Source organism: Leucopleurus acutus (assembly GCF_964270905.1).
Source record: "Leucopleurus acutus genome assembly, chromosome: X".
NCBI lineage: Eukaryota > Metazoa > Chordata > Mammalia > Artiodactyla > Delphinidae > Leucopleurus > Leucopleurus acutus.
The window spans coordinates 71,420,150-71,434,063 of record NC_139148.1 but is presented as its reverse complement, the minus strand read 5'-3'; the positions used below and the strand labels follow the sequence as shown (position 1 = coordinate 71,434,063).

General features: G+C 33.7%; 1 protein-coding gene across 1 annotated transcript in view; it reads right to left on the bottom strand.

Moving 5' to 3' along the window:
* CYLC1 (cylicin 1) overlaps positions 1 to 13,914 on the bottom strand; it is a gene marked incomplete at both ends in the record, with an annotated part of 134,475 nt that overhangs the window by 62,319 nt on the left and 58,242 nt on the right. Inside the window, 2 exon segments of the mRNA XM_082865120.1 lie at positions 647 to 700; positions 7,461 to 7,522. Coding sequence (XP_082721246.1) covers positions 647 to 700; positions 7,461 to 7,522 — 116 coding nt within the window.

The following is a 13,914-nucleotide window of genomic DNA, read 5'->3' as shown; positions in this document are numbered from 1 at the left end:
AAGACTTTACAGCAAACAACTGCACAATATACATTTTTTTCAAGTTCACATGGAACAGTTAACAAAAGTGACAATAGACTAGGCAATAAGCAAGTCTCAATAAGTATCAAAGTACTGAAATCATATGGTATATGTTTTCTGATCACAGTTGAATAAATCTAGAAATCAGTGACAAAAAAATACTAAAAAATACCTAACAATTGGAAATTAATAATACAAACTATGGATTAAAGAATAACAAGGGAAACTGAAAAATATTTTGAACATTATTTTGAATAGCATAAAGAAAAATACAATAGTTAAATATCTGTGGGATATAAAAACTTATTAAAATCTTTATAACTTTAAATTTGTATATTAAAAAGAAGATAGGCTGAAAAATCAATGACTTAAATATCCATTTCATGAAACTAGAAACAAAACATCAGATTGAAGCCAATATATTTAAGAGGAAAAAAATAATAAAGACACCAACAGAAAAAAAATGAAAGAAAGCAAAAACTTTATGCCAATATATTTAAAAATTTAGACAAAATAAATAAGTTCCTTAAGAAAGAACACATGTGAAATCTGAAATAAGGGGTAATGGAAAATATGAATTATTGTATGTATATTAAAGACATTGCCTTTATAATTAAAAATGTACTGACATAGAGAATCCCAGGTGTGGATGTCTTCATTGATTAATTTTCCCAAACACCTAAGAAAGAGGTAGTAACAGCTATTCAAAAACTCTTCCAAATAATAGAATAGTGGACTCACTTATCAATTTGTTCTATGAGAAGAGCATAATCTTGATACCAAAATCTGATGGGGTCATTAATAGGAAAAAAATTTACAGACCTATATCTCTCATAAACACGCCTGAATAGATGCCTGAATCCTTAAACATTTAAACGAATTAAATACATAGAAAGGATATTCTATCACAATCAAATGCGATTTATTTCAGGTTACTTTAACATTTGAAATTCACCACATGAACACATTAAAACAAAGAAGGGAAATTTATATAAACATTTCAATATGCAGATAAAATCTAACACATTCATGGTAAATTTTTTAGCAAACAAGGAATAGAAGAAAACTTCCTTAGCCTGATAAACAAGATGTACAGAAAACTAGAAAAAAATGTTAATACCCAATGGTGAAGCATTAGAAACATTCCCCTTAAGCTCAGGAACAAGAAAAGGATATCTGTTAGTACAACTTCAATGTAACATTTTACTGGGGGGTCCCAGCTAGTGCAATAAGGCAAGAAAAATATAAATAAAAATTCTAAGAATAGAAAAAAAAGAAATAAAACAGTTAGTATTTACTGGCAGCATGTTTACATAGAAAATCAATAATATCTACAGACACACAATTAGAATTACTAAAAGAATTTAACTAAATTGCTAGATATGAAGATTAAATGTAAAAATCAATTATATTTTTATATACAACAAAACAATTAAAATCATTGTAATAATAACATTTATATATAACATAAATACCAAATACTTAGATATAAATCTAAAAATATATGTGCAATGCCTCTACACTGAAGGGTACAAATCAATATTAAGATAAATTAAAGAGAACATAAGTAAATGGAGGTATATACCATGTTCAGGGTATGGAAGATTCAATATTGTTAGTTTAGCAATTCTTACCAAATTGATACATTGATTCAATGCAATCCCAGTAAAATTTGTTTTGACTGTTTTTGATAACTGACTAGATAATTCTAAATTTTATATGGAAATAAAAGAGGCAAGAATATATAAGACAATTAGAAAGAAAAGCAATAAATGTGAAAGATATATATTACCAAACATCAATATATATACTTATTATAAAGTGACAGCAATTAAGATAATCTAGTATTGGCATGAAAACAAATAACCAACAGAACAGACTAAGAAGTTCAAAAAAAGTGACCTATATAGATATGGTCATATGCATTATCCCAAAATTGTTATGCATCACAGAAAAATGTTATTTTCAATAAACAGTACTAGTCATTTGGGTATCTTCAAGGGAAAAAATATGATTCTTAACCTGATCTAACATTATACACCCAAGTCAATCCTAGCTATATTGTAGACCTAAAGTTGAAAGGTAAAATAATAAAGTTTCCAGGAGGTAACATAGGAGACTATCTTAATGATAGTGGAATAAACGTTTCTTTAACAGGACACATAATTCCATAACCATAAGGGAATAGAATGACATATTTGGCTTCTGTTATCCGATTGTTATAAACTGTACTACTCTTCCCTTTTACAGTAATGGAAATGTAAAAAAAAAATGAATAGAAGAAAAGACACAGTTCTTTCAATATTTTTTGTGAGAAATGGTATAGTCATGACAATAGTAATAACAATAAATAATATGCTTTTTATGTTTTCATAGTGTTTTGTTGTTTAAAACATACTTTCAAATATACTATATCATTTAATATAATTGTATAATTTTTATTTGCTTGATTTTTTCTGAAGTGAAATCTTGCTCTCAAAATTCTTTATTTCTTCTCAGTTTATGTATCTCTTACTTTAAATCTACCTTTTATAAAATGCCTTCCTTCTTGTCCTATTGTTTTTGCTCCACTTTTATTTCACTCATTACTTTTCTTGAAATTGTATTCCCTGGTAATTGACTGAGTTAATCCTTCAAATTTGAATAAGAAATTATTATATGGTTTTCATTAATTTATTCACTCAGCTAATAAATATTGAGCACTGTGAAAAGCTGATAAATGACCCTCAAAATATTCATATCCAAATCATTGGAACCTGTGAATGTTGCCTTATATGGAAAAAAGGGACTTTGCATATCTGATTAATTTAAAACCTTGAGATCAGGAAATTATTCTAGATTATCCAGGAAGGCACTCGATGTAATCACCAGACTTCTTTTACAGAAGGTAACAACAGGGGTAGAGGAGAAGAAGGCAGTCTGGTGGTAAAATCAGAGATTGGAATGATGCACTTCAAAGAAAGAGGGAGGAGACACAAGCCAAAGAATTCAGGTAGTCTTTAGAAGCTAAAAACAGACAAGGAAATGGGTTATCTCCTAAGAGCCTCTAGAAGAAACCAGCCCTGTTAACACCTTGATTTTAGGCTAGTAAAACTGATTTCAGATTTCTGACCTCTAGAACTGTAAGAAAATAAATTTGCAGTTTAATCTACTGATTTTGTGGTAATTTTTCACAGTAATAACAGAAAATTAATACAAATCTTGGTGTCAGTAGTGAGTGCTGCTGTAACAGATACCTAAAAATGTGGATGTGACTTTGTTTTTATTTAAATTTTATTTATTTAATTTTTGGCTGAGCTGCTTAGCATGTGGGATCTTGGTTCCCCAACCAGGGATCAAACCCATGCCCCCCTGCATTGGAAGCACAGACTGTTGACCACTGGACCACCAGGGAAGTCTTCTGGATGTGATTTTTGAACTGGGCAGTGGGCAGAGGCTGGAAGCATTTAGAGAAGCTAGGTTTTTTTCAAGCCTAGATTTGCCTTGAGAAAACTGTTTGTAGATATATGAATGTTAAAGACTCTGCTGATGAGGACTATAGAAAAAGCAAGGAGCATGATAGAAAAAGCCTATATCACCTTAGAGAATATATAAATTGTTAAATACAGAGTATTGGTTAAACATGGATGTTAAAGGTATTGACGATGAAGGTTCCAAAGGAAGTAAGGAGCACATTAAAGAAAGCTTATATCATCTTAGAGAATACTTATATTGTCATAAACAGAATTTTGGTTGAAATGTGAACATTAAAAGTATGGCAGGTGAATATTTAGCAGGAAGTGAAAAACATGTTATTGGAGACTGAAGGAAAGGAGGTACTTTATATAATTGTTAGAACTTAGGTTAATTGTGTTCTATGGTTATGTGGAAAGCCATTATTGTAAGTGACAAACTTGAATTTTTAGCTGGGGAGATTTTCAAGTAAAGTATTGAAGGTACAACGTGGTTTCTTCTTGCTGTTTATAGTAATATGTGAAAGGCGAGATATAAGATTGAGGGAATAATTATTAAGAAAAAAGAACCAGGACTTGATAATTGGGAAATTCTCAGCGTATCCAGATTTAAATAGATGCTGAAATTAAGAGGTTCACTGGCAGGAAAGTGTGCTCTGGAGAGAAAACTAAGAGTGTGGCTGGACAAATTTTCCTAGTAAAGAAGAGATTAGGCACATGACTCATGTGTCTACTTAGCCATCTTAGCAAAATACAGAAATAGAGATGAGATTGTACATGAAAGATATGTGGAGAAGCCTCTTGTCTAATGGCATAAATCCTCATGATATACACAAGAGGCCCACAAGTTTTTTGAGAATGTTATAAAAGCAGAAACACTTCCATCTTGACCCAAAAGGGACAGAAATACAAAAAAAATAAATAAAAGGCCATTAAACTGCCAAAATTCTATAGGCAGGAAACAGGCTGACAAAACTATTTAGCTGTAAACATGTACTATCCTTCAAGAAAAAAACAGAGCTGAAGGCCCAGAGGATGTAGCCTGAAGCCACAGTGGATTATTCCCAGGTATTAAACTTAATGGAATTTTCCCAGTTAGATTTAGAAACTTCTTAAGACTGGTGACTCCTTTCTTCCATTCATCTTTGCCCTTTTGGAATGGGAGTGTCTATGACTGTTATCCTATCTTGTCCAACCATTGTATTTTGGGAGCAGAAAATGTGTTTCTAATTTTTCAGCTCAATAGATGGAAAGAAATTTTGCTCCAAGATAGATCATACATAGTATTTCACTTACACCTGATTGTGATGATTTAGAATATGGGATCTTGGAGTTTTCAGCTGGTAAAATTTAGATAAGATTATGGACTTAAATTAATACTGGAATGGACTGATACTTTTGGGGATGTTGTGTTGAGAGCAATGTATTTTGCTTATGGGAAGGACATGCATCTTTGGGGTCCAGGGAAGACTGTGGTAAATTGAATAATAAACCCCAAAGATATCCATTTCCTAATCTCTAGAATTTGTAATTATTACTTTATATAGCAAAAGGGAAGTTGTAGGTATGATAGTTAAGTATCTTGAGTTGGAGAGATCATCATGGATTATCCAGGTGGATCCTAAGTGTAATCACAATAGTTTTTTTAAAGAGAGACTCTGAGGGAGATTTGACTGAAGAAATAGAGGAGACAATATGACAACAGTCACACATCCAAGAAATGCTGGTAGCCACCAAAACTGGAGGAGACACCAAATGAGTTATCCCCTAAAGATTCCGGAAGGACTCAGCCCTGCCAACACCTTGATTTTAGCTCAAAACAACTCATTGTGAACTTCTGCTTTCCAGAGCTATAAGATAATGAACTTATGTCATTTTAATACATTTAGCTTATGGTAATTTGCACATTGGCCATTGGAGACTAATACACAAGGTAAGAGGATTTTACAACAATCTAGATATGAGATCAAGATGATTTAGATTTTGGTGGCACAATTGGTGATGATAAATGACTGAATTCTAGGTATATTTTTTAAGTGGTCTCTATAGGATTTGCTGATATACTGGATTTTAGCTGCTAGAGAAAGAGAACAGTCAAGGATGACACCAAAAATGTGTTGGTGTGTGTGTGTGTGTGTGTGTGTGTGTGTCTGTGTATATTTGAACAACCAAATGAATAGTGGTGCCAATTTTTGAGAAGAAGAATATTTGTTGATGACCATGTTTAGAATGAAGCAATAATTTTGTTTTCATATTGAGTTTGAGATATTAGATATTCCTGTGGAGATGTCAATAAGGCAGTTATATATATATATATATGGCAGTTATATATATATATATAAATTATAGAAGAGATCTGGTTGGAATAGAGAACTGGAATTCATGAACATATAGATGATATATAAAACCATGGGACTGGTGATATTGCATATTAAACAGTTATAGATAAGAAAGAGAAGAGGTCCAAGGCCTGAGTTTTTGGGTTTCCCAACATTTAAAGATTGGAGAGAAGAAAGAACAGCAATAGAGTCTGAAAAGGAATAACTAGTATGATGGAAGTGATAACAAAAGAGGATAGTAATACAATAACCAAGAGAAAAATAATATAAAAAGGAGGATCAACTGTAACAAATGTTGCTAGTGGATTTTAAAATGTAAAGGTCATTGTTTCCATGGAGTCTAGGGTAGTTTGAGAGAAAGTCTAGGGTAAGTTTGAGTGAAAGGGGAAACTAGTAATAGTGAGTGGACTGGGGATTCGGGTATGAGGGTTGGAGACCTAGTATGGGAAAGTAACTTTTTATGACTTGTCTTTTTGTTCTTTTAAAATTTTCTACCATATATATGTATTAACCATTTTCATTAAAATCTGGTTAAAATAAAGATTGTTTATGGGAGAAAAGGAAGTGGAGATAACTAATACGGATAATTACTTCAAAAATTTTGCTATATAAAGGTGATAGAAAATGGGGTGGTAACTGAAAGGCTGTGTGGTCAAGGGAATATTTTTTAACGCTAGGAACTCATTCTGCTTTTTTTTTGATATGCTGATGGGAGTGATCCTATTGAGAATTAAGAAAAATATGATAGAGTCATGTCAGCAACATGGCTGAATAAGACATCCCTCACTCATACCACATGCTCACCCCCCCGCAACAATAACAATTTATGCATCCACAGACAAAAGTGCCTTTGTAGGAGCTGTGGGATCCAATACAACATACCAAGGGACCAAGGAATAATCTTGCTCACCTGTGTGTTGGATAACAGGCCTTGGTCCCAGCTGTGGACTCTGCAGTGACCCAAAAACTATCCTCGGCCACTCTCAACTATGGTCCAGGATTCCCTGGAGAACGTTGTCTTAGACAATCAGCCACAGATGAGAAAGCACTTGTGGAAGTCCAGGTTTCCAGGGGAGAGGTTCCAGGCCACATGAGAGCAAAAAAAATACAAATTTGGGTGCTTGGAAAGGGTAAGATCAATAGTTGACTTTACAGGCATCACCCCTTGCCTAGGGCAGCACAGTTCAGGGCCAAAAGAAACCTCCTTGTCCTGTGATTTCTCCCATGGGGGACAGTGAGGTTGTGTGAGTGAGCACCCAGCTTCCTCAGCTGTGTAGAATGCTGCCAAAGAGGATCATTTCTCTCTCACCATATCCAGAGTACTGATTTATGAACAACATGGGTGGAAAGAGGTTGAGAGAAGAGCAGATATGGCCCTCAGAGGGAATTAAAGGGAAGTAAATCCTACTGTGTTGCAAACTACATCAAGAAGCCTACCCACAAGCTGCTGGGATGACTTGCTCATGGATCCCCCCAACTGGCCCACAGGCACCCCAAAATTCCATGTGCCTCACCCATATATACTCCCACCCTGTGGCTGGCTCCCTGTGCATGCCTTTAATGGTGGTAAGAGTGAACTTTGAAAGATGAATAGTGAGCATGCACAGAAAGCTGGCATGAATCTGTGAGCCAAGGAGAGACCACAAACATGAGCTTCTGTTCTACCCCTAGGAAAGTAAAAGGGAGACTGTCAGCAGTTGGCCTGATGCACTACAAGATTGAGAGATGGTACACAAGCTTAAGAATTCTGCAACAAAATGGATCAAGAAGTATGGAGCAGGAATAGCCATAGAGGGTCTGAGAAAGCCTCAGAATCCCTAGCAGGGCAGATGGAAGGTATTTATCTCCCAAAGAATGGAGAAAGTCACTGCAACTTCAAATGTGAAGACAGCAATGCAAAACTTCATGAAAAATGAAAAATCAAGGAAACATGGTACCACAAAAGGATCACAATTATCTTCCAGTAACTAATCACAAAGATATAGAGACTTTTAATTTACCTAATAAAGAATTCAAAATGGCTGTTTTGAGGAGGTACAAGAAAACACAGAAAGACAATTCATTGAAATCAGGAAAACAATACACAAACAAATTGATCAGTTTAACAAAGAGGTAGAAATCATAAAGAAATAAACAGAAATTCTCAAGCTGAAGAACATGGTGAATGAAAAAAAATGCAATAGAGAGCACCAACCAGAATAGATCAAACAGAAGAAAATAATCTATGAATTAGAAGATGGGACCTTTGAAATTATTGAGTCAGAATAGAACAAAGGAAATAAATGAAAAAGACTTAAGAAAGCCTGTGCGATATATGAGATACCATCAAAAGAACAATTTGTTTCTGACTTCAATAGTCAGAAATCTCACAAGCCAGGAGAGAGTGAGATGGTATATTCAAAGTGATGAAATCAAAAAACAAAAAAAACAACCAAAAAAACTGCCAACCAAGAATACTTTACCCAGCAAAATTTTCCTTCAGAAATAGAGGAGAGAAAAAATTCCCCAGACGAACAAAATCTGACAGATTTCATTACCACTAGAACTTTCTTACAAGAAATATTGAAAGGAGTTCTTCAAGATGAAATTAAAGGACAATAATTAGTAACATGAAAACATATGCATATATTTAACACATTTGGAAAAGTAGTATATAGTCAAATTCAGAATACTCTAATACTGTAATATGATGATATATTAACCACTACTTAATTGAAGTTGAGTATTTATCAGTGTAAAATAGAATATTACATCAATGCCATTTTTTGGTAAGACTGATGGTAACCACAAAACAAAAAACTATAATAGATACACAAAAGATAGAGGAAGTAGAGAATCAAAATATATTACTATGGATAATAATCAGTTTACAAAGGAAGGCAGCAAGAGAGGAAAAAGAAACAAGGGAACTATGAAACAGCCAGAAGGCAATTAATAAGATGATATTAGTAAGTCCTTATTTATCAATAATTACTTTAAATGTAAATGGATTAAATTCTCCAAACAAAAGACATAGAGTGGTTGAACGAATACAAAAACAAGACATAACTATATGACACTTACAAGAGACTCACTTCAGCTTTAAGAACACACATAGGCTCAAAATGAAGTGATGGAAAAATATATTCCATACAAGTAGATATCAAAGGAAAACAGAGGGAGCTATGCTTACATCAGACAAAATAGACTTTAAGTCAAAAACTGTAATAAGAGAAAAAGAAGAGAAATAGAATTATAAAGGGATCAATTCATCAAGAGAACATAACAATGGGAAATATATATTCAGCAAAGAATTAGAGTACCTAAATATATTAAGCAGATACTAACATGTGTGAAGGCAGAAATGGACACAAATACAATAATAGTAGGGGACTTCGGTAGCCACTTGCACCAATAGATAGATTCTCCAGACATAAAATCTATAAGGAACCATTAGATTCGAAATATATTTTATACCAAATGGGTCTAACTGACATATATGTAATATTCCATCCAATAGCAGCAGGATACATATTCCTCTCAAGAGCAGTCTCCAGGAAAGATAATATAATATATCACAGAACAAGTCTTAGACACTTTAAGAAGATTGAAACCATACCAAATATCTACCAGCCACAATGGTATTAACATGATTATACACTGTGATAAAAAAATTAGTAAATGTGATAATCCACATTAATAGAATAAAAGATAAAAATCTTATAATTATCTCAGTAGATACAGAAAAAGCACTGACAAAATACAGCATTCTTCCATATAGGAACAAACTCTCAATAAATTGACTATAGAAGAAATGTACCTCAATGTAATAAAGGCCATCAATGACAAACCCTCATCTTAAATTACTCTGAATGGTGAAATGTTGAAATCTTTTCCTCTCTGATCAGGAACAAGTGTGACCACTCTTGCCACTCTTATTCAACGTAGACGGGAAATCCTGGCCAGATCAATTAGGCAAGAAAATAAATACAAGGCATCCAAATCAGGAAGAAGTCAAATTATTTCTGTTTGCAGATATATGATCTTGAATATAGAAAATCCTAAAGACTATACCAAAAACTGTTAGAACTAATCAGCAAATTCAGTAAAGTTGTAGGATACAAAACATAGAAATTTCTTTTACTTCAATACACTAAAACCAAAATATCTGAAAAATACAGAAAACTATTTTATTTACAATAGTTAAAAATAACAAAATACTTATAAATATATTTAACCAAGGAAGTTAAATATCTGCACACTAAAAATTATGACTTTGATGAAAGAAAATATAGAAGACATGAATAAATGGAAAGACATCCCAAGTTCATGAATCAAAAGAATAATATTGTTAAAATGTCCATACTACCAATCAAAAGCCATATATATATTAAATAGATTAAATGCAATCCTTATGAAAATTTCAATGGCATTTTCCACAAAAATAGAAAAAACAATTCTAAAATTTGTACAAAACAACAAAAGACTGTGGATAGGCAAAGCATTCTTGAGAGAGAAGGATAATGCTGAAGACATCAGAGTTACTGATTGAAAACTATACTACAAACCTATAGCAATCAAAACAATATGGTACTGGCATAGGAAACAGAATCATAGACCAATGGAACAGAATTAAGAACTCAGAAATAAACCCCTGCATATATGGTCACAAAATTATTTATGAGGGTACCAAGATAACAAAATGGGGAAAAGAGAGCCTCTTAAATGCTTCTGGGAAAACAGGATATCCACATGCAAATGAATAAAAGTGGACCCCTATCTTACACAACTCAAAAAAAAATTGAAATGGATTAATGACTTAAACGTAAAAATTGAAAATGTTCAGCTCCTAGAGGAAAACAGGGGAAAATCTCTTTGATATTCTCTTGCAATTGAATTTTTGGATATGACACCAAAAGTACAGACAACAAAAGCAAAAATAAGTGGGACTACATCAAGCTTAACAGCTTCTGTACAGCAAAGTAACAACCAATAAAATTTAAAAAGCAACACATATAATGGGAGAAAATATTTGCAAACCAATTATCTGATAAGGGGTTAACATCCAAATTATTTAAGGAACCCATACAACTCAGTAGTAAAATAGTAAACAGATTAAGAAATGGACAAAGGAAGTGAATATTTTTCAAAAAAGACATACGAAAAGTCAACAGGTATATGAAAATATGTACCAAATGTCAATCAACAAAAGAAAAATAAACAAGTGGAACGACATCAAGCTGAAAACTCCTGCACAGCAAAAGAAACAATATAAAAATGAAAAAGCAGACTACAAAATGAGACAAAATATTTTCAAATCATCTATCTGTTAAAGGGTTAATATCTAAAATATATGAGACACTCATACAACTCAACAGCAAAAATAAACCAAACAATCTGAAGTTTTTTTTAAATGTGCAAAGGAACTGAAGAGACACTTTCCCAAAGTATGTATACAAATGGCCTACAGGTTTATGAAAATATGCTCAACATACTTAATAATCAGAGTAATCCATATCAAAACCAGAGTGCGATATCACTTCATACCTGTTAGAATGGTTCTTACCAAAAAGAGAAGAGACAAGTATTGCTGAGGCTGTGGAGAAAAGGGAACTTTGGCACTCTTGGTGCAGATGTTAATTGGTACAGTCACTGTGGGCGACAAGAGGGAGGTTCTTTAAAAATTAAAAACAGAACTACCATATGATATAGCAACCACACTTCTGGGCATATATCCAAAGAAAATGAAATCATTCTATTGAAGAGATGTGAGGTGTGTCTATCATCCATCTATCTATCATCTATCTATCTATCTATCTATCTATCTATCTATCTATCTATCATTTATTTAATTTAGCCATGATAAAGAAGGAAATCCTGTCATTTATGACAACATGGATGGACCTTGAGGATATTATGATAAGTGAAATAAGTCAGAGAAAGACATATACTGTACAATCTCACTTAAAATTAAGTTAAAATGAGGTCCTTCTGGATTAAGGTGGGGCCTAATACAATGACTGGTGTCATTATGAGAAGAGGGAAATTTGGAACACACACAGGGAGAGTGAACCTTGTGATAATGGAAGCAGAGATTGAAGTGATGCAGCTATAAGCCAAAGAATGTCAATGATTGCCAGCAACTGCTATAAGCTAGGACAGAGGCATAGGAGCTCCATCAGAGCCTCCAGAAGGAGCCAAATCTGCTGACACCTTGATTTTGGACTTTCAGCTTCCGGAAGTGTGAGACAACTAAGCCACCTGATTTGTGGAGATTTGTTTTGGTTTCCCTAGGAAATTAACCCACTCAAGTTATACTCAGGTATGAGCAAGAAGAGGGCATCTGCTCTAACAGGAGGGAAGGCAGAAAATAGGGTTGTAAAGATGCATGTAGATTAGTATATTCAGTTGTGATAATGGTAAATTTTTCCCCTAGTTGTCTCTATTAGCTGAGAGTAGGATAGAGTGAAGGTATTGTAGATTTTAGAAAAGAAAAGGTTAGAAAAATTCATCTTCAAGAGTAGGAGAGCTGTGAACAGATGATAGAAGTTTAATATTATTGCCAGGTAACATTAACTGTGTACTTGCAGTTTGTCATCATAAATCTAAATTGAAGCCAGTTTTCATGGTTACATGTCTTTCCTCAACCACATTCAGTTGCAAAGCTACTATCATGGAGTAATAGGAGAGTTGGATTTATCTAAAATTTGGGGTTTTGTCAGCAGAGGTGTCAAAAGGAGAGTGGGGAAATGGAATTGAGGATGTATGCAGGGAATTATTTGTGCTGATTCACCATAAGCCTATAAGAATTTAAGATAGGTAAGAATCTATAATGGGTAAGAACATAAGTAAAGCCACAGGGAGGGGATTGATGAGTGATATTTCAAAGGTGGTAAATCAATGGTAGGTTTTAGAGGGGCAGAATAATCGTTGGAGTGGGGCTATTAAAGTTACCTGAGGCAATCTTTGGAGAGTGAAATCTTTGAAAATGAGATTTTGGAGTGATATGTATGGACATGAGCCACTGAAATAAGATGAAAGACAAGCTAGTTGGAGAAGATAAAGTCAAAGAATTGAGATGTTAGGGTATGACAATGTCTACATAGAAAAATCACTAGGAATTAAGACAAGAGTACAGATAGTGGAATGGCAGTAGGCCAGACAAAAAAAAATCATGGGAAAATGAAGGAGAGTAACCTGGAAGTCAGTAGATGAATATAGAAAGGAAAGGTAGCAGGTGATATAATCTGATGACATAAGATTCAAAGCTGACTCTTTTTAGGGAGTAGAGAAGGAGAATGACTTGGAAATGCCACTGAGGAAACAAGCAGACACCTACTGCACCTCTGAGCCCTGTGGTATGAGGGAATATGGGGAGGGAAATATGTCTCACTAGAGAGGGTTTTGCTTATAACATTGTGTTTCAAAGAGATAATGCCCATTAGTGACATAATTCTAAGCCCTCTGTGATGTAAGAGGTAAGATTAGATGTAGGCAACATCAAACTAGAAGTACGTTTATGAAAGCACTAGGGAACTCAATTTTAATTTCTAGATCAAATCATTCTTTTTCTTTCAAACTGTATTGACTTTTCTGATTCTAAAAGTAATACATACTCATTGAAAAAATCCAAACATTACAGAAATGTATCATTTAAAAAGGAACAAATCCCTATAATTTTTTAGAATTTGAATTTCTGAGTCAAAGATTTTCTAAACATTCATTTCATTATTGAGGTTGTGTAGCTTTTCATATTTTTACTGGTCTTTGAGGTTTCCTTTTCTATAAATTACCTCTTCATATCCTCCAACTATGTCTATGCCGCCTTAACTGTATCTTTTTTTTTTTACTTCTTTATTGGAGTATAATTGCTTTAGAAGTTGTGTTGGTTTCTGCTGTATAACAAAGTGAATCAGCTATATGTATACATATATCCCCATATCTCCTCCCTCTTGCATCTCCCTCCCATCCTCCCTATCCCACTTCTCTAGGTGGTCACAAAGGACCGAGCTGATCTCCCTATGCTATATGGCTGCTTCCCACTAGCTATCTATTTTACATTTGGTAGTGTATGTATGTCCATGCCACTCTCTCACTTTGTCCCAGCTTACCCTTCCCACTCC